At 56.3% G+C, this 24,262-nt stretch overlaps 5 protein-coding genes across 13 annotated transcripts; 2 read left to right on the forward strand and 3 right to left on the reverse strand.

The window, feature by feature from the left end:
- The first annotated feature begins 142 nt into the window (after positions 1–142).
- EGFL8 (EGF like domain multiple 8) lies at positions 143–3,617 on the forward strand. Of its 4 annotated transcripts, none has more exons than XM_081140120.1 (9): positions 143–292; positions 1,472–1,598; positions 1,844–1,966; positions 2,070–2,182; positions 2,264–2,359; positions 2,463–2,633; positions 2,701–2,780; positions 2,862–3,015; positions 3,283–3,617. In XM_081140120.1, the coding sequence occupies exons 2-9, from the start codon at positions 1,498–1,500 to the stop codon at positions 3,330–3,332; spliced, it is 888 nt and encodes a 295-aa protein (XP_080996246.1). In that variant the 5' UTR covers positions 143–292; positions 1,472–1,497; the 3' UTR covers positions 3,333–3,617. The 4 variants fall into 4 exon arrangements, with proteins under 4 accessions (XP_080996246.1, XP_080996245.1, XP_080996247.1 ...); XM_081140119.1 differs by having other exon boundaries at positions 210–292; positions 2,043–2,182; XM_081140121.1 differs by lacking the exon at positions 143–292 and adding an exon at positions 329–959.
- AGPAT1 (1-acylglycerol-3-phosphate O-acyltransferase 1) lies at positions 3,540–12,027 on the reverse strand. 2 transcript variants are annotated; one of them, XM_081140132.1, is made up of 7 exons: positions 11,888–12,027; positions 6,539–6,747; positions 6,184–6,317; positions 5,701–5,876; positions 5,450–5,545; positions 5,255–5,327; positions 3,540–4,757 (listed from the first exon to the last, which is right to left on the reverse strand). In XM_081140132.1, exons 2-7 carry the CDS (start codon positions 6,736–6,738, stop codon positions 4,573–4,575), a joined length of 864 nt encoding a protein of 287 aa, XP_080996258.1. In that variant the 5' UTR covers positions 6,739–6,747; positions 11,888–12,027; the 3' UTR covers positions 3,540–4,572. The 2 variants fall into 2 exon arrangements, with proteins under 2 accessions (XP_080996258.1, XP_080996257.1); XM_081140131.1 differs by lacking the exon at positions 11,888–12,027 and adding an exon at positions 10,496–10,780.
- An 876-nt stretch (positions 12,028–12,903) lies between these two features.
- Positions 12,904–15,480, forward strand: RNF5 (ring finger protein 5). Of its 2 annotated transcripts, XM_081139814.1 has the most exons (6): positions 12,939–13,315; positions 14,229–14,247; positions 14,344–14,456; positions 14,564–14,618; positions 14,695–14,812; positions 14,919–15,480. In XM_081139814.1, the coding sequence occupies exons 1-6, from the start codon at positions 13,176–13,178 to the stop codon at positions 15,014–15,016; spliced, it is 543 nt and encodes a 180-aa protein (XP_080995940.1). In that variant the 5' UTR covers positions 12,939–13,175; the 3' UTR covers positions 15,017–15,480. The 2 variants fall into 2 exon arrangements, with proteins under 2 accessions (XP_080995941.1, XP_080995940.1); XM_081139815.1 differs by lacking the exon at positions 14,229–14,247 and having other exon boundaries at positions 12,904–13,315.
- Positions 15,356–18,905, reverse strand: AGER (advanced glycosylation end-product specific receptor). Of its 4 annotated transcripts, none has more exons than XM_081139811.1 (11): positions 18,385–18,539; positions 18,115–18,221; positions 17,825–18,017; positions 17,596–17,660; positions 17,400–17,487; positions 17,115–17,309; positions 16,886–17,019; positions 16,553–16,694; positions 16,262–16,288; positions 16,013–16,142; positions 15,356–15,901 (listed from the first exon to the last, which is right to left on the reverse strand). In XM_081139811.1, the coding sequence occupies exons 1-11, from the start codon at positions 18,434–18,436 to the stop codon at positions 15,802–15,804; spliced, it is 1,233 nt and encodes a 410-aa protein (XP_080995937.1). In that variant the 5' UTR covers positions 18,437–18,539; the 3' UTR covers positions 15,356–15,801. The 4 variants fall into 4 exon arrangements, with proteins under 4 accessions (XP_080995937.1, XP_080995938.1, XP_080995935.1 ...); XM_081139812.1 differs by having other exon boundaries at positions 15,630–15,901; positions 16,262–16,282; XM_081139809.1 differs by having other exon boundaries at positions 15,630–15,901; positions 16,262–16,282; positions 18,115–18,905.
- On the reverse strand, positions 18,905–23,770 carry PBX2 (PBX homeobox 2). Its single transcript, XM_081139813.1, has 9 exons — positions 23,535–23,770; positions 22,637–22,710; positions 22,161–22,408; positions 21,875–22,065; positions 21,580–21,715; positions 21,319–21,472; positions 20,857–20,945; positions 20,649–20,735; positions 18,905–20,532 (listed from the first exon to the last, which is right to left on the reverse strand). Exons 1-9 carry the CDS (start codon positions 23,753–23,755, stop codon positions 20,440–20,442), a joined length of 1,293 nt encoding a protein of 430 aa, XP_080995939.1. The 5' UTR covers positions 23,756–23,770; the 3' UTR covers positions 18,905–20,439.
- Between the last annotated feature and the right edge of the window lie 492 nt (positions 23,771–24,262).

Raw genomic sequence — 24,262 nt, forward strand, 5'->3', positions numbered from 1 at the left:
TTCCAGGTGAGGGGAACCTGGCTCCCAAAAAGGGATGGGAATGGAGGGCCCAAGGCCTGGGTGCCCGGATGCCTGGTCTGGGGTGGGACCCCCTTGGTGTTTCCGCTCTCTCAATGCCCATTCTGTGTGGGTTCCTGATTCTCTGTGGGTTCTTTCCTGCTGAGGACAATTCTTTTCCTGTCCCAGGCTAAGATTGGGGGCCTGAGCCCAGGGCTCCAGTGGTTTGTGCCCCAGCTTCATGGATGGAATGTCCCTGCCACCCCCAGGCTAGCCCAGGGAGCTAAGGGTCAGGGTAAGCATTTGCTGAGCCCCTTTTCAACCTTTGTAGGCCAGAGCTGGGTGAAGGCCTGGACAATGAGCCTCCTCTTCCTGGAAAGAAGGAATTTTGATGGAGACAATAGGGCCCTGTCTACTCTGGCTTAGGGGGCAGTGGCTGACTCAACTGTGCCCGCCCCCCACCGGCCCTAACAAATGTCATCGAGAAATGGGGTCGCTTTTCCTCTTAGTGCCCTGGTTGTCCCCCTGCCTAGCATGACTTCCCCTTTTTTCCTCAACTGATCTTGCCTCTTCTCCCATGACCTGACCCAACTTTGTTCTCTGCCAGCTCTCTCCCTGCCCCCCAGTTCTCCCCCAGTCTGTGTTGGGTTTAAGGGGGAGGCTAGGGCCAAGGGTACTGTAGCGTTACATAGCCAGTAGCCTCTGATTTGGGAGGGTCAAGAAATAAGGGGCCTCAGAAAGTTGGGAAGATACTTCTGTGGGGCCCTTTGCTGGGGTGGGACTTGGACCCCACTGAGGAGACCAAGCTGGAGCTATAGGGGAGGCCTGTGGGAGGGGGCAAGAATGGGAGGACTCTGTGTGGCCCAGCCCCTCCTCTCTCAGCAGCCCAGCCTGCCCACCAGTCTGAGCAACTGCTGCTGAGGCTGGTGGGCCTGAAGTCTCCAGGAGAGAGCGGAAGGCAGGTGGGGACAGAATGTCAATGGGGAAAGGGAGGGTCATTCACAGCCTTTGAGTGTGAGTTGGGGGTGCTGTCTGGGTGAGGGGTGCATGTGATGGAATGGCACGGGTGTGGGAAGGTAGTAGGAATGTGTTTAAGGTGTGGAGTTGCTAGGTGTGCGGGGGGGTGTGCAAGGAGGGAAGTGGATGCAGTGGTGAATGCGAGGTTAGGACGGTGGGAAGATTAAGGGGGAAGAGGGCGTGTTACAGATCGGAGGGTTAACTCTGTGTGCAGAGGGGAGGGAGGGTGTCCGGGTGTGAGCCTGGGTGGTGCTGTATGGACCATGGGGTGCTAAAGGAAGGGGGCTGTTAGGTAAACATGCCCACGGGTGTTGGCAATCCTGGTGAGTAGTGCAAGTGTGTACAAATAAATGTCCTGTCACCCTTAGAGGGCACCAGCAGACTGCTTTGGAGGGGCTGGATCTAGAGAAGTTAATAGGGGAGGGAAGGGCCATCATTAACCTCTTCTTGCTTGCAGCCGGCAGTCTGGAGTCAAGGAGAATCATGGGGTCCAGGGCTGAGCTGTGTACTCTCCTAGGCCCGCTCTCATTCCTCCTCCTACTGATGTCAGGAGAAGGGTCCAAGGGTGGATCCCTCAAAGAGAGGTGACAACATAGGGGGCAGGGGCAGGGTGAGATCTTCAGGAAACTTTCTGGGGTGGGGCAGGGTAAGATCTTCAGGAAACTTTCTGGGGTGGGGCTTCACAAGTGGCAAAAGAACTTTAGAATGGGGACGAGGCTGTCACCTGAAGGGAGGACTGGGCCTCAGTGAGCCTAGAGGGATCTAGGGCTCCAGGCTCTCCAGGGCCTGGGCCACTCAATGTCTCCCACCTTCTCCCGCATGAGTGCAGTCAGGGGGTCTGCTCCAAGCAGACACTAGTGGTCCCGCTCCATTACAACGAGTCCTACAGCCAACCGGTGTATAAGCCCTACCTGACCCTGTGCTCTGGAAGGCGCATCTGCAGCACCTACAGGTGAGGGACAGGGAGCTTGGATCCCGGGGTCTTCCAAGAGGAACCCCAAGAACCGCGACCAGGACCCATATGTCAGGGTCCAGAGCCCAGTGCTGTGTTCCAGGACCACGTACCGCATGGCGTGGCGGGAGGTGAGGAGGGAGGTGCGGCAGGTGCACGCGGTGTGCTGCCAGGGATGGAAGAAGCGGCATCCAGGGGCGCTCACCTGCGATGAAGGTGAGGCTGGCTCTTCCCGGGCCTGGGGAGGCGCGCCGGGGGTGGCTCAGTGCTTCCAAACAGCCCTTCCTGTGCCCGCAGCTGTCTGCGCCAAACCCTGCCTGAACGGAGGCGCCTGTATCCGGCCGGACCGGTGCGAGTGCGCCCCCGGCTGGGGTGGGAAGCACTGTCACGTGGGTGAGTCGGCTCGCCGGCCCCGCGGTGGCGCCAAGCCCTCCTGGCCCTCCCAGGCCTCTGCGCCCGCTCCAGCCCCTCAGCCCCTCCTCTTTCCCGTAACCAGACGTGGATGAGTGTAGGACTGGCGTCACCCTCTGCTCACACCGTTGCCTGAATACCGCGGGCAGCTTCACCTGTGGCTGCCCCCACGGCCTGGTGCTGGGCCCGGACGGGCGCACCTGCGTAGAGGGATCCCCGGAGCCTCCAACTAGTGCCAGCATCCTCAGCGTGGCGGGTGAGTGGCAGGGGTGTGGGCTGGTGGCAGGGCCTGGGCAATGGTCACGCTCTCTCCTTTGTCCCAGTTCGGGAAGCGGAACAGGATGAGCGCGCCCTGAGCCGGGAGATCGGGGAGCTGCGAGAGCGCCTGGAGCAGCTGGAGCAGGCGAGCCTGGGCGCCTGGGGCCAAACCCGCTGGGCTGGGCGCACCCCCTCCCCAACAACCTAAGGTGTCTTTTCCTTGTAGTGGGCTGGGCAGGCTGGGGCCTGGGTCAGAGCCGTGCTGCCCATGCCACCTGAAGACCTGCAGCCCGAACAGGTGGCAGAGCTGTGGGGCCGGGGCGACCGGATAGAGTCTCTGAGCGACCAGGTGCTGCTGCTGGAGGAGAGGCTAGGCGCCTGTGAGTCCTCTTGCCTGTATTTGCTGGACCCCACCCCCAGCTTTTCCTAATTCAGTTTCTCTTTTCCCAAAACCCTTCCCTAACACTCACTCTCCCCATACCTTCCCCAGATAAGCACTTTACCACCCCTTCTTCTGGCACTGTCCCCAACCTGGTGGTTTCACTTACTGTTGGGTGGGAGTGTCAGTCTCCCCAGTACTCATACCCACTCCAGGCTGGAGGCAGTCCACAGCCAACAGGTCTGCCTGTCTCCTTGTCATTAACCAGGCTCCTGTGAGGACAATAGCCTGAGCCCAGGCCTCAACGGGCGGCAATGAGGAACCTCTGCAGAGCCCCTGCCCCCTAATTTATACAGAAGCTGGACGCACTAATCCTTTGGGATTCGCCAGCTGGGGAGCTGCAGATAAGGTTATCTGCCACTAAGGAGCAATGTCTCAGTGGCAGCCCCTGAGTCTTCCAGCTGGGGCAGATTGCCTGGGGGTGTGGGAACTGCTTCTTCAACTCAACAAACACAGCTCAAAGTATCCAGATCTCGCTCAATCTTTATTCTCAGTTTCTTGCTGTTATCCAGATAATTAATAAAAACCAACCATGAAAAATGGAGTCCCACCCTCTCCTTTTGCTCCCAGCCCCTCCCTGTTGTGGGCACTAGTCTGGGATGGGAGGCCGGGAGGCTAATGCCACAGGGAGGAAATGAAAACTGGCTCAGAGGGGGGAAACCTCAAAGAAAGAGAAATAAATTAAAAGCCCTCCCATCCCCTCCAGCCAGGGTTCAGTGCTCTCCCCCAGTCCCTCAGGGAGCAGTGAGTGCAGCACGTGGCTACCCCTTGCCCCTTGTCTCATTAGAATGGTACAGAAGGGCTGCAGGGGGATGGGTGGGGCCGGGGCACAGGGACAGGGGAAGCAGAAATGTCAAGACCAAACTGGCATCCAGGAGTATGCACAGTCCTGGGCACCTGGGCATGGGCAGGAATGAGACCTCTGAGTGAGAAGAGTCCAGCCTCCACTGACAGGAGGCTCCATGGGAGGGAGGGTGAAGATGCTGAGGAGTATTCCCAGGAGGAGCCTGGGAGGAGTGTTCCAGGCATCAGCTTCCAGGCACAGCATGAGGAGTCCTCCTCACAATGGGATGAGTCCACGGAATCCATGGACCTGGGGGGGGGGATTGTTCCACAGAACGGATGGGTCCACTGGCCAATGTGGGGTGGAGAGGGAGCGAAGACCACAAAGGAAGAAGGTCCATTGGGGACAGGATGGAGTGCTTCCACCTGTGTGTAGGCTGAGCTACTGGAGATGAGGGGGAGGCAACTGTCCCATAGACTCAATGGCACAGGAGGTGGGTGGGGGTCTGAGTGGAGACTGCACCGAGGCAAGAGAGTCCATGGGGGGAGCTGGGAAGGGGCAGAGACATTCACTTCAGAAGCTGAAGATTCCAAAGAGGAGACTGAGTGGGGAGAGGGGGAACGAGGGGAAACGAGGAAGAGGGCTTGGTCCTGCTTCAGGACCCACTGGGCTAGCAGGTGTGTGGAGGAATGTGGGTTTAGATGGAAGGGGAGCTCAGAGCCGGGCCTCGCCCACTCCTCCAGGCTTCTTCAGATAGTCACCACCACCCCTGCCATCAGTGGAGATTTCCCGGAAAACAGTGAGCATGGAGTGTCGGACTCTGTCAGCCAGAGCTGGGACGTCATCTGGTGTCAGCCCTTCTGTGGGCACTGGGGGCAGCACCCGAACCTGACATCGCCCTGGGAGGGGGGTGAGCACAATCAGGGCCTCTGCCGGCAAGCTGGGCCCAGTTTCTGAGCTCTCCTGCTACTCTCCTCAACCTTTCAGTGCTCTTCCTCCAACCCGGGGCAACTGCCCCTCTGCCTGCTAGATGCCACCTGTTCCTTGAGGCCCTCCTGCACAAAGCCTTCCTCAGACCCCAGTCCAGACATGGCGCCCTTCCAGCCCCCACTGTCTAGGTTTCGTGTTTACTGCTGAGTGTTACAGCTCTGCACACCTTATCTTTCCTGCTAGACAGTCATGGCCTCTCCTGGAGGGACCAACTGTTACCTATCTAGCAAGGTATGGTGGGTGCTTAACACATACTTGCTGGCTGACAATCCTGTGGGCATCTCACAGCTCTGACACTGACTGATCCTGCTCTATAGGAATGTCCCTCCAGCCTCCGCCATGACCTTTCCGGCCCCCCTGCCCCCCCCCCCCGCCCCCCGCCCCCAGATTTGCTCAGAGCCCTTACCCGAAGTGAAGCGGCGCTCCTTTTTGCAGTAGAAGTCTTGATAGGAGGACATGACGATGGGAACAATAGGAACCTGGGGAAGGGGAAAGGGCATTAGCCTCTGGCTCCCTTCTGAGGCCCCAGGCCATGCTTACACCAGAGAGGAAGGGATGGTGGGGGCTGGGGCTCAGCAGCAGAAGGTGGAGGAGTAATCACCTGGGCCTGCACTGCAAGGTGGAAGGCTCCACGTTTGAAGGGCAGCATGGAGCCATTGTGGTTTCTTGTGCCCTCAGGAAAAACCCAGACTCGCACCTGGAGGGGGAAGAAAGAGGGACGAGGAAGACACACACATATGGAGGGACCGCAAAATGGTTGTGACTTATGAGGCCCCTTGGCCCTGCATATCAGTTTATTTACAACTATTCTACTCCATCCCCCCTGCCCCCCACATCCCCAGAGTGACTAACGTCCTGGGTGAGCAGGGTCTGTGCGACCTCAGACATGACACTGATGGCATCCCCAGTGCGCTTCCGGTCGATAAAGATGACTCCTGCGAGCCAGCAGGCCAGCCCAGCAGAGCCAGCCCACAGTAGCTCCCGCTTGGCGATGGGCACACATCGGCCGGGCAGTACCTCCATCATCCCTGAGGCAGAGGTAAGTTGGGGTGAGCATCAGGGTGGTCATGCCCACCTCACCCAGGTCATCACCCACACTTCAGGGGCCTGGATATAAAGGAAGAGTGAGACTGGGGGGAAGGGCCAGGGAAGACCCAGGTGGAGGGAAGGGTGATTAAAAGCCTACCACCCTGCTTATGAGGGAAAGAAGGCCATGTCTGAGCTGAAGGGCAGTTGGGCAATTCTGAGAAGATTCTGGGGAAGGTTCCAGGAGGAAGGGCATGGCTGGGGGAGGTGTGTTCCAGGAGGAAGGGCATGGCTGGAGGAGGGTCTCACCAAGCAGGTCGAGGGAGCTTTGGTGGTTGGAGACGACGACATAGGGCTGTGAGGGAGGGAAGTGGTGAGCCCCTCGCACCTCCACTCGGATCCCGTACAGGTATTTGATGTGGAGCAGCATCAGACGCAAGATCCTATGGGGTGTCACGGCAAGCAGTTCCAGGGGGATCCACTGACGTCCACCTGCATGCCTCAGCTCCCCTCTACCTTACCCTCTTCTGGGCATCTTTACAGTCCTCTCCCCTTCCTGTCCCTGGACTCTCTCTGTCTCTCCTACACACCCCATGCCCTCCCCATCCACTGCTCACTTCTGACCCTTAGGTTCCCTCATCGCCCAACATCCCTTGGCCCTCACTTCATGTTCTCGACATTGCGTCCTCGCACGGCACAGACAGGGATGGCAAGCACAGCCAGGAAGAGGATCCAGCCATTGTAGAAGGCCATCTTGAAGAAGTACTTGGCACTGGGGCTGCAGAACCACAGGGTGGGCAGCAGGAAGAGCAGCAGCAGGAAGAGCAGCAGCAGCACCGTCCATGCCCCTGGCCACAGGTCCATTCTGGTCACCTGCAGGGTAGGGGTGAGGGACAGTGGGCCTGATTCCTGGAGGGGGGTGGGGCGGACGAGGTGCAGAAGGCAGGAGACACAGGATGGGGCCAGGGCTCCCATCGAAACCCACTCAGGAAGCCTCTCTAGGATGGGGCCAGTGGGGAGCTTGGGACTGGTCTCCCGCCCCTCTCTCTGAAGGCTCCAGATACCTTCAGACGCACATGAGACAGGAGACACGTACATCCACAAGTCACAGATGCATGATAATAAAAGGACAATAAAATGGAGAGCTAACACTAGTAGCTAGTAAGGGTTTTTTAAGGGTCTTATAAGGGTCTACACCTCTGCTGTCCAATCCAGCAGCCACCAGCCACACATGGCTGCTGAGCACTTGAAATGTGGCCTAGTCTGAATTGAGATGTGCTGGAAATGTAAAATACACATCAGATTGCAAAAACTTTGAATGAAAAACAGAATGTAAAATATCCCATTAATAACCTTTTATATGGATTACATTTTGAAATTATAACTTTTGTGTTCAATAGAGTGCATTAAGATTAATTTCACCCTGTTACTTTTTACCATTTTCAATGTAGCTACCAGACAACTAAAAATGACATATCCCGCTTGCATTATATTTGTTAGGGCTGATCTATACATATTATACACTATGTTAAACCACAAAATTTACATTTTATAGGAAACAGGCCCAGAGAGGTTAAGTACCTTACCTGAGGTGATATATGACACCTACAAGGAACTTCCTAGCTTCAACCTAAGCAGCTTGTCTGTGCCCCTAACAACTCAATCCCACTGCTATCTGTATGCGAATTACATAGGTGCACACATAGCAGATACTGTGCAAGTTACAAAACACCCACAGACATTCTCAAAGGTTGACTTACAAGAATAAAGGCTCTGTCACTAAGGCAAACATACACACACAGCTGGACCAGTTCACACACATACACAAATTTATAATCACATCCAGTGACAGATGAAGGACTGGAAATGCATACCTAGAAAAATCCCTTTCCACCTAGGCAGCCTCCCGTTCCAGATAAAGCCACGGACATACTAGGAGTAACTACCTCCATCAATCCTGCCTCCACAGACAGGCAAACGAATCCCACCACTCCTTCCTTCCCTTCCAGCAACACGGGAGGCAGTTTGGTCAGGCAGGTACAGAGGGTAAGGCCTCACCAAGTGAGAAAAGGGCAGAGAGTAAGAGACATCATATGACCTACCCTGGAAGAGGAAAGAGCTCAGGAGGAAGATGGGCAGGCGCCCAGAACCTGCCTTCTAGGCCCTTCCTTCTTCTACTCTTCTTTCCCCAGCAGTGGGGCAGGGTCACAATTCACAAAACTGGTGTTCAGGCAAATACTATCAAGGCCAAAGACACTCCCTTCCTATACCAGGAAGGGCTGTACTCAAAGGTAAGCCCACTGCCAAGAGCAAAGGTAACAGGCAATAGAGGAAACAGGAGACTGCCAGCTCTAAAATGTAGGCTTTGGAGCCACCCATCCCACTGCCCCTGCAAGTTTGGACCAGTGTTTCTCCTCTGGACTATTTGCAACAGGCTCCTAACTCTTCCCCTTCAATCCCTCTTCCACATGGCAACCAGAAATTTTTCTATAACACAAATCTGGGCATTTCCCTCTCTTGCATAAAGGAAACTTCTTGACAAGTTGACTTCTGCTTACATCTTTGGCCACATGCCCACAAATGCCTTTTACTCCAAACTGATTTACATCAGTTCCTCAGACACACCATGACCTTTCATGCTTCTGTGCCATGAGCATGCTGTTCCTTTTGGCTGAAATGCCCTTCCACCTCTTCACCTGCCTCACTCAGTTCAGTGTCACATTTTGGAGGTCTTTTTGAACTCCACCAGGCCTGACTTTTCATTACACTTTTATCTTAATCACTGGCTCTTAAAGGGTGGAAATACAACTTCTTAGACCTTATCCCAGATCTCCTGGATCAGAAATTCTGTATATTGGCTCCATTAATCTCTACTTTAACAAGCCTTCCAGGTGAGTTTGAGAACCACTGGTTGTGACATAACTGTATATAACTGCTCACTGGCATTTCTGTTTCCCTTTCTAGTCTATAAGCAGCTTGAGGGCAGAGACTCTGCCTTATCCCCAATGCCTAGGACAAGAGGCACAGAAGGCACTCATAAACATTTGCTGAACAGATAGATCATAGGGCTGTATACATACCCGCACAACCATGATTAATGACAGAGGTGACCGTTCCGAGAATGAGTAAGACAGCTACCCTCTTGAGGACTATTAGCTATAATGGAAAGTCACTGAGAAAGCAGTGAACACAGCGAGCCTAATGGTAACCTACTCTGGATATACACATGCAGTACACGCCCACAGTGAAAGCAGGGCAACAAGTCAAGATGGCACACACCATCGTACACACAAGAGAAACATACAGAAGGGGATTAGCATGCCACAGGTAAAGATACTGCTGTCATCAAATACATGCCAACAGTGCATAGTTGGGGACAGATAATGTGTACGGCAGGGCCGACCCGTGGCATACTCTGAACTCCAGACACAGGCTGTACACAGCCACTGGCAAGATAATGTGTGGAAAGAGACACAGGCCAGAGATCAGCAAGGTGAGTCACCTGGGTATGATTCTTTGGGGAGATGAAGGCCCAGTTACCCTCTCTAATACATAACATTAAGTGACCCTTTCTGGAGCAGAAATATCCAAGGACTTATAAATGCAATGGAGAGCCAAATGGGTTAATGAGCCCATTGTTCCCAAAATATACTGCCAATAAAATTAAGAAATAGTGAAACCATAAGCACACATTTTGGGCATGTCACATCAGTGTATCATGCGAAGGAGCAAGCGTATGTGTGGAGTGAACCCTGCCTGGGAAAACATATGCAGCAGAGAGACCAACCCGATCACAAAAGGAGTGTGTGCTAATCACGTAAGCATAGGTCCCACACATTGAAGACTGCATATGACAGGACCATGGGCAGAACAAGTGAGCCCCCCAAAATAAGGTATAATTTCTACCTGCTAAAGTACACATGCATAAAAAAAACATGTGTAAGAAACATGAAACCAATAATAGATGCAATATGTATATGAAAACTCACACACTTGAACATGTCAAGGCTAGACTTGAGACATGGACTAAGATATGAGAATGGGCAATTCTGATGGAAAAAAACACACCATTTCTCCACAGCCATGGACAGCATAGGACAACCTAGCCGCACACAAGCTATTATGTGAAAGGTACACCTATTCAACATACAAAACACACAAGGCCCTTGAGTTTGAGGGTCTAGCAGTGCTGGAGGCCACTGAAAAACAAGAGGCTCTGTGCCTAGATGGAAGCAGACCTGTCTGAGGGCATTCCTAGGAAGCAAATTCTGCTCGGGGAAGGAGGGCAGTAAACCGCCATCTCCTAGCCACAACCCTCCAAGAGTCAGGCGGGGCCAAAGGGCAAGGAAAGGAACCGGGGAAGGTGCAGGAATTCCCTCTCCAGGATTCCTTGTCCACGCCCTATCCACAACTCAGTCTCCAATTCTCTTGTCTCGTCCATCCTTCCTCCCCCTCAGGCCCCCTTCTCCTTTCCCCAGAAACCCTCTCCCCACTCAGCTCTCATCCTTTCCACAGCAGCCCTCTCCCCAGTCCACGCTCCCAGACCCAGTCTCTCCCCCACCCTGTCCTCCCTGCCCCTTGCAGCACCTCCCCCCTCCTCCCGTCCCTTTCCTGCCCCCACCTCAGTGGGGAGGGGGGGCCTGGGGGGCTGGCCCCCTCCCCAGCCAGGCTGCGGCAGCGGTGGTGGCGGGTGGCTGTCTGTGCCTCGTTCGGGATGTCGGTGCCAAGGGGGCGATAGGACTTGGGGGTATCCTAGCCCCGGCCGATGGAGGGGAGGTGAGAGTGGGAGGCTGGGCCCATAGCGGTCGCAAGGGTGGGGGGTTGTCCCCCCAGCTCCCTCCCGCCCTCCCTTCCTGCCGTCTCTGAGGGCTGGGGCTGCTGCCGCTATCCCCCCACCCTCCCCTCCGCCTGTGGCTTCCGGGGCTGGTCAGGAAGTAGGGGGCGGTGATGGGCGGCTGCTGTGCCAATCGCCTCCCGGGCCCCCGGCGTCTCCTCCGCACGCCGACCAGTCTCCGCTCGCTCGCCGCGCTCCGGGAGAGCTGGGCTGGGCTCTGCATCTGTCCTTCTCTGGCTGCAGCTGCATCTTTTTTCCTCCATAAAACTCCCTTTCAGCTAACGTGACTTGTGTGCCCCTGCAGGCTGTATTCCTTTCTCGGCCCATTCCTTCTCCTCAGTCTTCATCAGCTGCCCTTTTGCCACTTCTTCTTGGCTTCTTCCTTTCTCCTTAACTCCCCTATCTGCTGCTTATTCCCTCTAACTCTTCTCTGAGACTCATTTTCTTGTCCCTCATTCAATTCCAAATATTTATCAAACTTCTACTGGATGCCAAGCACTGAGCCCTTCACCTCTCTTTGTCCCTCCAGGGCTCTATCTCCCCTCCCCTCACCCTCCAGCCCCCTAGTTTGGTCTCTTTGTCCTTTGTCCCCTCCATACCTCCCAGCAGTCCAACTCCCTCCTCTACCCCCTCCCCAGCCCCTGCCTCTTTAAAGAGAAAGGATGCTCTCAGGCCCTCTCCCTGCCCGTCTTTCGATGCTCGTTAACCTCAGTACTTTTTCCAGTTCCTTCCTATCAGTCTCCTTACTCACCCAAGCCGAGGCAACCCCTCAATCTGGGCGCATCTATTCTTAAAATGGAAATTGGGCATTAGGATTTCTTTCTTGGGGGGGGGTGCGAGGGGAAAGTGAGGAAGAATGCTGGTTCCTCTGGGACAAGCATGCCTCCTTAATTTTGTAGCCATGTAGCTAGCTCCGTCTCCAGCCCGTGGTCCCCATATTCCCATTATCCCTTTACCAGGATCATTGTATCACTGCTTCTTCCTTGGTCTCCACCTCTTCTCACTAACTTTCCCCCTAAACCTCTACAGAACCCCTGAACCGCCACCTCCCCTGCATTTATCAGGTTGTTGCTGAACTGCCGTCAGCCCGCGTCTGCCCCGCCCCGACACGCCTTAGCCGTGAGACTTTGCACGCCCTGAGGAAGATGTGAAGAGCTCTGGTAGTGGGAGGAGTGTTACCTAATTCTGCTCCTTGGGCCACAGTGAGGGTCACTGACTGCAGAACAAAGGCCCACGCTCTGAAGCGACTCGCCTAAGTCCCAGGGGCCCAGCCCCGGGGAAAGACCCCAGCTCTCCAGGGCATCTTCCAAGAAGGAAGGGGCGGGCCTAACTCCGTTCCGCCGCAGGTCGCCTTAAAAAGGGGCGGGCCTTGCCCCCCTGCACCCACTCACCGAGCGGGGGAGCTAGGCATTTTCTGCTCTTAAGGTTTAAAACGCAGTCGAGGCCAACTCTGTTCTACCGGCCACTTTCAAAAGGGGTGAGCCTTTGGTTCAGTTCTGCTCTGTAAACCACCCACAGAGGGACGGGCCAGGTCGGTGAGCCGAGGGCCGGGTTGGCCCCGGCGCCGCAGGTCGAGGCCCGCACCATCCACGCGCTGGGCTATCCCAGTTCTCCCTTCTTCACTTGGAGGGAGGGGCGGCCCCAAGCTTTGCTCTCTACGTCACCGAAAGAGGCCGGAGCCATTTTGAACGCGCGACCCTAGTGTTTCCCTCTTTCCTGAGCCCTTCGCTGTCTTTTCCGATCTCGGCCAATTAGGGGCGAAGGAAACGGCCCAATCGGGCAAGAGATACCACAGGCCGAGGACTAGGATGAGGCTAAGCCGAGGCCTTTGAACCCCCAAAGCCAGCCAATTGTAGAGCCGTCACCATGACGACAAGATAGCGGTGAAGGATGCGTTCAGAGAACGCTCAACCCTCACAGGATTGGTCCACCCCTTCCCGCCGCCTGCTGCGCAAGCGCATTTCAGCTGACCACCATTTCCCGTCGAGTCTAGCCAATCGATTGCTTTGGAGCCATTCGCTCCAAAGTCCAATAGGAATCCGGACATTCTAGGAAACAGGAAGTGAAGGAAAGAAAGGGGTTGTACAGCCGAGATCTAGGTAGTCCCGAACCAATTGCTTCTGGCCTTTGGATGTGACTGGCAGCCACCCAGACGAATAACGCCTCCCCCGGCCGGCGGCGGGCCGTAGGGCGGTGCCTACAGCCCGGGGTGCGGGCCGACCGAGGCGGTGTAAGCCAATAGTCCTCGTGCGAGGGCAGGACCGCGCAAGCCTCTTTCCACCTCGCCTCTGGGCCAATCCTTTCTTTTGAATTCTGTGTGATTGGCAGGCACTCAGGCCAATCGTGGTTAAAAAACCTTGAAGCCTCCCCAAACGATCGTGAGCAGGAGGCGGTTTCTTGTTTGTTGGGCTTGTGTATGTGTGTTTGCGGGGACTAAGAGGTACGCGGAGGCGAAGCCGCGTCGGCCATGGCAGCAGCGGAGGAGGAGGATGGGGGCTCTGAGGGGCCAAACGGCGAGCGGGGCGGGGCAGGCGCGACCTTCGAATGTAATATATGTCTGGAGACTGCTCGGGAAGCTGTGATCAGTGTGTGTGGCCACCTGTACTGGTGAGAATCGGGAAGGGGGCGAAAGGAGTGGGGTCGTCTCCTTACGGGGGAGGCAGAGGGCGGGGGGACCAACAGTCATACGGATAATCGGAGGGCACGTCCCCACAGGTGAGCCCGGAGGAGGGAACACACGTCTTTCCGGGTGTGCGAGTGGGTGGGAGGGTCTCGCCTGTGCTGACGAGACCTGTGCTTGGAGAGGCTTAGGAACGAGGAGCTGGAGCGTCAGCTGTGTTGAGAGGAAGTGGGGCGGGAGGGTGGACGGCGCACATCTGTATCGGGGAGACCCGAGCCACCTTACCCAGATAAGTGAGGGGGTCTTAGCCATGCGGGTGGAAACGGATTAATTCAAAGGTTAGGGGAGGCATTACTTGATGGGGAAGACCTGTGAAATGTGGGATCACATTCAGGTGAGGTATGGCAGGGGGTGGTATGTCCTGGGGACAAGGGCACCTGGAGGGACAGTCTTGAGAAGTTAAAGGATTGTGGCAATAGGGACTTGATTGGGCCTGGAAGAGAGGAAAAGGAGTAGTAGGGGAGGGTGCTAGTTAGGGGGTTTGGTTTGGGAGTCACGGGGGCAAGGATGGGGCTGGTACTGAAAGGAAATCTGGAAAGGGGTGGCTGAAGAGAATTGAAAATTAAGTCAAAAGGAGAAGGGTGGGGATGAGGGTGAGTGTGTGTGCGCACGTGTTTTGGGGCAGAGGAGAGGGTTGAGCATTTTGAGGATGGATGAAGCTTTAGGTGTCGGAAGATTAGAAACGCTGGAAGGCCGAGTGGGCTGGCATGGTAGAGCTGGCAGACAATATGAAAAGAAACAGCTGGTAATCCTGGGAATTGGGGGTGAGGTGGGACTCTGAGGTCGGGTCTATGTCTCTTTCCTGTAGCTAGTTTGACCTTTTTCTCCTCCCCCATCCAGTTGGCCCTGTCTTCATCAGGTGCGTACTCAGAGGAGATGAAGAGGGAAATGGGGGAGGTCTGAGGAGCTGGAAGACCCTGCTGTGTACTGGAAACCACTTCATTTTTCCCCCCAGTGGCTAGAGACACGGCCAGAGCGGCAAGAGTGCCCAGTGTGTAAAGCTGGGATCAGCAGAGAAAAGGTTGTCCCCCTTTATGGGCGAGGGAGTCAGAAGCCCCAGGATCCCAGGTGAGAGAGAGGAGGGTACTGAGGAAAGGTGGAAGAGTTCCTCCCTGGGAGTGAGGTGTGGAAGTGGAGAGAACATTTCCTGTTGATGTCCCTCTCCTTTTCCTCAGATTGAAAACTCCACCCCGCCCCCAGGGCCAACGACCAGCTCCAGAGAGCAGAGGGGTGAGTCTTGTCTGATTGTGTTTCTTCCTTGCCAAAGACTTGCCCATCCCCACTCTGACTTTCTGTACCTCCTTAGGGATTCCAGCCATTTGGTGATACCGGGGGCTTTCACTTCTCCTTTGGTGTTGGTGCTTTTCCCTTTGGATTTTTCACCACCGTCTTCAATACCCATGAGCCATTCCGCCGGGGTGCAGGTAAAAGCCATCCCTCTGCCCCTACCAAGGAGTCCCCTGAAGCCCCTCAGGCCCCCTCCTGTCCCCGGAGTGGATGCTTCTGCCATAGCTTTCCTCTCTCCTACAGGTGTGGATCTGGGACAGGGTCACCCAGCCTCCAGCTGGCAGGACTCCCTCTTCCTGTTTCTCGCCATCTTCTTCTTTTTCTGGCTGCTCAGTATTTGAGCTATGTCTTCTTTCTGCCCACCTCTAGCCAGAGGAGAATCAGTATTGGGGGTTCCTGCTGACCCTTCCTTCCTCCCGGGCCCTCCCCCCAGCCCCTCCATTTCTGTTGGCTAAGGCCAGCCTTGGCCACTCTCCAGGAGGGTGTGGGGAGGAGCGCCACCTGCACAGAGGATGGGAGAAGCATTCTCTTTGAACTGCGCACTCTCGCTCCGTAGCGGCGCACCTCCCAGCTCTGGGAGGGAGGATGGACGGAAGAGAAGGTCTGTTTCTCCTCTTTGCTCATCCTTTGCCTTCCCCCACGTTTCTTGATTTGATGTTGAAAGGTGGGCAAGGCTCCCTCTGACTTTCCCCTTGTTGATTTAATTTAATTTTTCTCTCCCCAGTGTCTAATATGGGTTCTGACTCTAAATGCTTCCTTCCCCTCACTATCTTCATTACAAATTCAATAAACAAGTTGAGATGCATTGATGAGAACTCTGCCCACTTTTGTCCTTCTCCCCTTCCTTCTCAGACAGGAACATCTCCCTGCTTTGAGTGGGTGTTTGGTGTGATATGGGGAAGTGAGGGCATCACATGCACACACACACACACACACACACACACACACACAAGCAAAGGGAGCAAGATATGTCAGGTGTTTACTCATCATTATTCATGGGAGGCTCTGGTTGTGGAAGAAAGTTTGGCGAGGTGAGTAGAGGTTATACAAGTGAGGACTGGTCTGGGGCCAAAACAGTGTGGGGAAAAGAAAAGGGAGCTGAGGGGTAGGGGTGGCTGTGGGCCCCTCAAGGCCCTCCTGCACTTCTCTCGGCTGCCTCAGGCTCCTCCGACTGATTCAGCTCTGCACGCTCTTCCTCTTCCTCCTCCTGGTTTTCTGGGGCCTTCCTGGGGAGGAAGATTGGGGAGAATTGTGCACGTGGGTCCTAGCATTTCCTCCACACCTCTCCTTGCTGCCCGGAAGCCCTAAGTCTGAGGTATCTAGCTTTCTCCACTTACCTCTCCTCTCCTCTGCGTCGTCGCTGCCTTTGCCACACAATGACCCCAATGAGCAGGGCGGCTGCCCCCAGGCCTCCCAGGATCCCCAGGGCCAGGGCTAGAGTTCCCAGCCCAGGCCCTCCCACAGAGCCTGTAGAGAAATGGGGAGGACTGAGGGCACAGCCCCACCACTTACCATTGCTTTCTTGTTACCATCCCCCCAGTCACATTGGGGCCTATCTGCTTTGTTGACCTTATCCAACCCCTCACCTGCAGTTGGCCCCTCCTCGCCTGTTTCTGGAAAACAAAGAGCAAGTCAGAAAGGAAGGCTTCAGGTTGGGAGAGGGCTATTTAGTGGGAGCCCCAGTGGGGTCTTCTTTTCTTTAGTCCAGAGTGGAGAAGGGACAGGCTGGGGTGCTCTCTTGGTAGGGTTTGGGTGGGGCAGCCTGGGTGTGGGTGCACTGAAGGTGGAGTGGGGTGGTCCTTGGGAACAGTGCCAAAATGGGGTAGGTAACTGGAGCCTGCACGGGGTCTCTGGGATTTGGGGAGAGGTCTCCTTACCGATGATGCTGATGCTGACAGCACGGCTTTCCTGGGTCCCATGGCTAGGGTGGGTGGCCACACAGCTGTAGGTTCCTTGATCCTGAGGCCCTACCTCAGGGAGGAGCAGCACTGGGCTGGGAGGAAGGGGCAGGGGTGTGCCCTGGGTGGGGGAAGGGGGACAGGAGGCTATTACAACCCCTGTCCATACATCCCATACTCCTGTCTTGTCTCCACATCCTCAGATACCCTGTCTTCCCCAGCTCCTTGCCTGCCTCTCTCCGTGAGCTCCCTACCTGCCTAGTTGCCTATTATGTATCTTTCTACTGCCCAGCCCCTCTCCAGGTCACTCACATCCTTGATCCAGTGGATTTGAGGAGGGGGCTGGGTGGAGGCCTCACAGGTCAGGGTCACAGTACCACCAGGAGCTACTGCTCCACCTTCTGGCTCCACCACCAGTTGGACCTCTAGAGGCACAGGCTCCGGGGCTGGGAAGGGGCATGAGGCTGAGAGTTATACCTATGTGTGGTCCCAGTGGCCATACTTTCAGAATGTACTCACCCGAGCTTGAAGCCCTCCCCACCTCTGTGCTCGCCCCAGACACTGAGCTGGATTGGGGCTGTGTGCAGGGCTCGGCGCCGGGGAAGGCCAGGGCTAAAGCTGCAGGAGAAGGTAGGGTGGGGAGCTCCTCCCTGGGCTGGGGTCACCATCAGCTCTGACTGGAGTGTGAAAAGCCCTGTCTCAGGGTGTCTCCTGGTCTCTTCCTTCACAGACACTCCTGTGGTAGAGGAAGAAGATAGGATATCCCAGGGTGTGTGGGGGAGAGGGATCAGAAAAGCAGCTAGGAGGGGGGGAACTTGGGACTCACCTTTGCCATCAGGTATCAGGGGTTTCCCATTTAAGCGCCAGCTAAGAGTCCCTGCAGGGTAGCCCCCCTCAGACACACATGTCCCTACCTGGGGGAAAGAGCAACCTCATCATTGAAAATACGAGACACCATACACACATACCCAGCTACACTCCTCCCATTCCCAGGACCACTTTCTGCTCCCCTTTTCCACTACCTTATTGGGGACACCAGCCTTGAGTTCAGAGGCAGGATCAATAATTTCTGGCTTCCCAGGAGTCTCTGAAGGGGGGAAAATTCCAATCAGAAGCTGGAGCTTTGAAGGTTCTTACACCCCCAGTGTGGGAATGGGGTAGCCAAAGTCAGGGCCAAGGAGTCAAGGGCAGGGGTTGAAGGCTTTTTCTTAAATGAGAGGTGGGCCTTGCAGAAGGCCCCAGAACCCTTACGGTAGACTCGGACTTGATAGTTGGACTTGATCTCCTTTCCTTTCCGGCTAATTGCCCGGCACCGGAAAGTCCCCTCATCCTGGATCCCCACGGCCGGTAGGAGGAGGGAGCCGTTGGGGAGGACTCGAGCCACGCTGTCCCAGGGGCCTCCCTGGGGAGACAGGACCTTCCACGCTTCTGTCCGGCCTGTGTTCTGGGGACAGAGGAGAGGGGCCTAAACAGTGCAAGCCCTTTGGGAAAGGACTCCTGAGGTAGGGAGACGGGGAGGCTGCAGCAGGAGCCTCACTTACCAGTTTCCATTCCAGCTGCTGGGGTGGTTTCCTGGGAGCACCCTTACAGTTCAGCACCAGTGGCTTCCCGATTGGGGCTGTGAGGTTTTGACCGCCTACCACTGTCCCTGAGAGACAGCACCAAGGTGGAGGGGCGGAGGGAGACGGGGCTGAGAGAACTAGCACAGGGTGGGCAAGGGAGCTGGAAGAGCAGTGACAGCTTGCAGGAAAGTTCTGGGGAGATCTGGGGAGGGGGCTAAGTGCCTTCCACAGGTGGGGGTAGTGGCTCACCCCACAGACTGAGGACCAGCACCCAGGCTCCAGCCGTTGCACCTGCTGCCATCTTGCCTTCTGTCCAGGCTCCTGGCTCTGCCTGCCTCTCACTGCTCTGGCCACTGCCCTAGGTGGGGCTTGTACCCTCTCCCCTGCCCCCATCTCCCCGTCCTGTCCTGGCACAGGGAATGCTAGGAATTCATGACTCTCACATAAGAGTCCTTCAGATACTAGAAACAATGATCACCCCACCCCTGGGCGCTGCCACATCCATGGGGGTGGGGAGTGCATCCCCTAGGGTCTCTCACGTCTTTAGGACCCCCAACCTGTACCGTCAGTCAGCGGAGGGCCACCTGGTGGACCACTGGAGCCCCATCTGAGGAGAGGAGGTTCCCAGGCAATGGGGTTCAGGCCTGGGGCCTGGGTGGTGAGGGCAAGGCTGGGGGCTCCAGGAAAACCCTTTTGGGGCTTTATGAAGAGAATAATGTTTTCTTCCTGGGGCTTATGTTTTTGAAAATAATTCTCAACTAAACCCAGGGGAAAAAGAAATTTCTTTATTTAAAACTTTTTTTTTTCTTTCTGTGAAACTACAAGTTTACAAGTGAGGAGAGAACTGCCCGCGCCCGTGCCTCCCACCCCCCACCCATCACAATCCCAGCCTGCCCTCAGTCCTGCACAGATCTTTGACGGTAGGGGTTCCCCATGGTGACAGTCCTGTGAAATCCTGATGTTTGAGGGGTTTAGGGCCAAGGATGGGGCAGCGATGATTTTACATCTCCCTATACTTGGCTTTTTGCAACCTCCCTCCTCTCCCCACCCTCATGATTTTAGACTGAGAAAAAAAAAAAAGTACCTCATTTCTGGGGAAATCGAGGGAGATACATACACAAGCACCCCAACTCATACTTATTTTGCAATGACCCCCTCCCCATTCCCCCCCTAACCTGTAGACTTAAAGACATGTCACAGGGGAAGGTGGCATTTCCTCAAAATGACCGTCTAGCCCTGCCCAAGGGTTGTGGGAAGAGGGAGTGTAGGCCAGCCAAGCAAGCCCCCAGCTGCCTCCATACCAAATGCAGCAGGAGCCGCCTGACAAGCAAAGGACACCTGGGATTTTACACGCAAAGGACAATACCTAAGTGGCTTGACTTTATGGGGCAGGCTTGGTGCCCTGGTAAATGTACTTCCTGATGGACAGGACTAGAGCCAGACAGGCCTCTTCACCAGTTCTACTTGTTCCCCTTTCTCTTATCATGACCCCTTTGGCTATCACCCCTAATATGGAAAGCAAGAAATTAAGAGAAAAAAAGAAATCAACATATAAAAACATCTACGTCCCCAAACTAAATAAAAAATTAAGAACCAACAACAAAAAAATAAAAAAAATACAGATGGATCCCAGGGTTTCCTTTTCTTTCCTAAAAAAAAAAAAAAAAAAAAAAAGTTCAACCCCCAAACCCAGTCAACAATTCCTTAAAGTAGCAGAAACTCCCTCCGAGGTAGATATCTGAGTCAGACACTCTCGTCCACCGAGCGATTCTATTGGTTTAAGATGAGCTGCGTATGAGGTAATAAAGCCGTCTGGAGGGGCAGGGAGTGGGAGGCATGGGGGCGTGGCCCAGGTCATCTGTCCAGAAGTTGTGTCCCCATTTTTGGCATCTCTGGTAGGTAGGGCAAGGCTGGCGTCTCCACCGATCCCAGAGCAGATAAGGGGTGGGGGAAGGAGAGTGGGTGAAACCAGAGAGAGGAGAGAAACAGAATAGTTGTATATGTGTATATGAGAGAAAAAGGGTCAGAAAAATAGGGTCTGGGTGTGTGTTTCTGTGTAAGAAAGGGGGAGAGAAAAAGACTGAAAAGGAAAAAAGGGAGACAGACCCCACTTTCCCCTTAGGGGACCCCATTCTTCTTGCCACATGGTCAGCAACCCCAGCACTGAGTCTGTGGGGAGGGTCAACCCCATTTGCCCTTTTCCATCTTGTGCTTCTCCTATGTCTGGGGTTTGTCCTCTGGATGCCTTGTCCTCTTCAAGAGTCACCTCATGCGCCCCCACCCCTGTGGCCCTGAGGGGTGAGATCAGTTGGAAGTGTCAGAATGAACGCTCCCTGGTCCCTCTGTTGGGGATGTCACTGAAGATGGGGTCACAGCCTCCTGCCAGCCGCCGTTTGCCTGGAAAAAGAGACAGTTGGGGTAGGGCTCTGAAACCTAGTATGGGGGACGATACTGCCAGGGAAAAGGCCCTCCTGGTGAGAGGTGGAGAGAGGGGGCTTCAGGGATCCACTTACCCTCATTTCCCGAGGGCTGTACATCTGGCCTCCCCCAAGGTTATCCCCGTAGCCCCCTGGCCCCATCGAGTGTCGGAGTGATTCCACCTACGGGCAGCAAAGGAAGGTATGACACAGTAAGACGCCTCAAAAGGAAAACGTCTGGTATCCTGAAGGGAGGGAAACTGACTTGGGAAAACCCTTTCCAAGGGGAGATGGGCCATCTGACCTGGGAAGCAGAGTAGGAATCTCCGTTGAGCCCCGGCATCCCCAGAAACATGTCTCCGGATCCTGAGAGATTGAAAGAGCCGCCAGAGCCTTGGGGGAGCAGAGAAGGAATTAGGGAAGTAATGATAACAGCCTGTGCCTGCAGACAGGAGACACAACTATTTCCAAAAGGCCCTCTGAACTAGCTCTGCAGGAGGGTGCCACTGTGCACAAATTATCCACATGACAACACTGCAACACTCAGAAGGATTACACTGTTTCCCAGCCTCCCCTGTCACTTGCTGGAAGAAAGGCAAGATGTAACTTGGCTGGAGTGGCTTCTGTCCCCTGACACCCCCACCCCATCTCAGCTTGGTCTCTCTCGCCCCCAAAAGCCCTCACTCCATGATCCTGCCTAGGTAGAAAGTGGGAACAAAAGCAGGAAGAGTGCAAAACAGCCAGCCAGAGTGGCAGAGGGCTCCACCTGCGGAGGAAGGGGGTGTCGGGGAGCTGGTGCGGCTGTGGCCCCCCTGGGTGACAGACACAGCAGTCTTGACGGCATAGATGTTTGCTTCCTCTTGAAACTTTCCAATATTTTTCTTATAGCGAATCCGCTTGTTGCCAAACCAGTTGGAGACCTGTGGGGCGTTGGGCAGAAATGAGGGTCAGTTGGAAACCTTTCCCTCTGTATGACCCTCAGTCAATAGGATCGGAGAGCTTTTTGTCTGCAAACTCCTCCCCATACCTGAGAGACGGTGATTCCACACTTCTTGGCGAGCTCCTCCTTGGCCTCCTCACTGGGATAGGGGTTACTCAGGTGGGAATAGAAATACTCATTCAGGACCTCAGTGGCCTGTTTGCTGAAGTTCCGGCGTTTTCGTCTACAGAGGAGGGGAAAGAGAGGTGAGGACACTGCTGTCCTAGTAGGGTCTCCATGCTGCACAACTGGACAGCATTTCTGTCGGGAGCTCAGTGTCGACCCAGGGGCCTGGAGGATGGGAAGGAGCCCACTGCAGGGGCAGCCTGGGCCGGGGGCGCACCTGGCGTCCAGGAAGCGTGAACGAAGGATCATGACGGCCTCACAGGTGCTCTGCTTGAGCTGCATCTGGATGGCGCTGAACTTCCGATGGATGATGCTGACCATCCGCTCCATCTCCTTGGGTGCCACGGGCCGCGTGCGGCTCTGCTCCCTCAGGAGGTTCATGACGTGGGTCGTGAACTCATTACATGCCTGCAGCAGGACAGTGGGCTGTGAGGAGGAGCCCTCTGGCCTTGGGATTCCCCCTAAGGACTCTCCCTGCACCCACTCCAGCCTCCTCTCCTCACCTGCTCATACTTCTCCAGCTCCGAGTGGTAGATATGGCGAATCTGGGCAAGTTTGCTGCGATAGTCCGAGTGTTCGATGGAGTTGTCAGGGGACACGCCGCCCCCTGAGGCTGCAGCGGCAGCAGCTGCTGCTGCTGAGCCCCCCCCTTTCTCAGGCCCAGCCACACCTTCTGCCAGAAGCATGTTGTCCAAGCGCATCAGCTGGGGGTCCACAGGCTCCTCCTCCTGGGAGCTTCGAATGCTGAGGCCTAGTGCAGGTGAGTGGACTTAGGGACCCAGGGACCCCCACACTCAGTTCTCAGCCCTCCGGGTGCCTCTTGGAGACCAGAGTTCCTTTGGTTCCCTCCCCAGTCCCCGCTGGCAACCTCCCTGACCCCCACTCTCCTTAGGGCTCCAAGCAGTCAGACTCTTGGCCTGAGTCTACAGAGAACAGGGTTCCATCCCAGGAGTTGAGGAATCAAGAGGGACCCACATACCAGTTTTCTCCTTGATCTCACACAGGACGCTAAAGAGAGCAGGCTTCATTCGGTGGCAGTTTAGGGCATGCTTCCTTGGGAGGAACAGGAGAGAAAAGTTTAGCTACAGAAACGGGCAGGGGGAGACCATGAGGGTGACAGAAGAGAGCCTGGGGACAAGAAGGAAGGTAGAAAGTGGGACTGGGGGTGGAATGGAGGTGGGGGTTCTTGGGAAGAGATCAGCTCCCAGAGCATGGAGATGTGGGGAAGCTGCTTGGCTTCCTGTGACAGAGGAAAGCTAAAGGCCCCATGGACAGGCTGGGGGCTGTGAGAGATGGTCTAGAAGGGTGCAGAGGGGGAGTATGGGGGTGACTGCAGATATGAGGGTGACTAGGTAGATTTCAGAAGAGAGATGGAGACTGGGGTGAAGAGTCAGAGTTTGAGGTGCCAGAGAGGGGTTAGGGGTGCCAAGCTAAAGTGGGGAGATCAGCAGAGATGTGTGTAGAGGGCCCTGGGACTGAGCAGGGGTGAAGGGTGGCTGAGGACACGTGGAGGCTGGGCCAAGGTGGAGAGGAGGGGTGTGGAGGTCCTCAGGTCTGCAGAGGAGGGGGCAGGCTGGGTGGAGAGTTAGGGGAGGAGCCAGAAGGGGCTCTGGAGGTGGAGGGATGTTCAGGGGAGTGGCGGGGGTCAGTGAGAGGTTAGGAGAGGGGGATGAGACCACCCGGGGTCCCCGTCTTTGAGGTTTTAGGGCCTGGGAGTGAAGGAAGGTTTGAGAGGGGTCGCTTATCTCGGGGTTCCCGGGAGTAAGGAGAGAAGAGAGCTGTAGGATCCTGGAGTTGGGGGGGGGGTGTCCCAGAAGACTGAGCTTGTGAATGGGGCTTCTGCTGGGCTGCGTGGGGTCCCGGGCGGGGGCACTCACTTGGCCTGGGCCTCGTCCAGGCTCTGGTCCGTGATGGTCATTATCTGCTGCAGAATGTCCCCGATGTCTTGCTTCCCTCGGCCTCCCGGGACCCCCCCGCTGCCCCCACCGGGGTCTCCGCCACCGGGAGGCTCGCCAGGGCCCCCAGGCTCCCCACCCACCAATCCCAGGCCCCCTCGGCCCCCGCCTGGAGGGGGCGGCCCCAGCAGCCGCTCGTCCATAGTTGGGGGGGGGGCCTGAGGCCCCCTCCCTGCTCCGCCCCTCCCCCCGCCTGGTTACTTCCCCCCCAAACTCGCTGGGGCCGCTGCTCCCTCCGCCCCAACCCCCGCCCGTCTCCCCGCCTCCCGGCTCCCTCGGGGGTTCGCCCCGGCCCTGCAGGGAGACCTGGGGTACCGGTCGGGCCCCCCACAGGAGACCCCGGCCCCCGGCGGCGGAGAAAATGGAGCCGGAGAGAGAGAGGAGGCCCAGGCGGGGGTGTGAGGGAGGAGGGAGGAGGGAGCAGGGGGAGCGCGGAGGGCGGCGGGGAGGGGAGCGGGAGGAAGAGGAGGGGAGAGGCGCGGGGCGGAGCCGGGGGCGGGCGGCGCGGGCCGGGGCGCGGGGGCGGGGCGGGGCCGCCCGGCGGGTGCGGGCCGGGCGGCCGGGGCGCGGGGCGCGGGGGGCGCGGGGGGCGCGGGGGGCGCGGGGGGCCTGCGCGCCCGGGGGGGCGTGCGCTCCGGCCGCCGCGGCGC

This window comes from Miniopterus schreibersii (genome assembly GCF_964146895.1).
Source record: "Miniopterus schreibersii genome assembly, chromosome: 6".
Classification (NCBI taxonomy): Eukaryota; Metazoa; Chordata; class Mammalia; order Chiroptera; family Miniopteridae; genus Miniopterus; species Miniopterus schreibersii.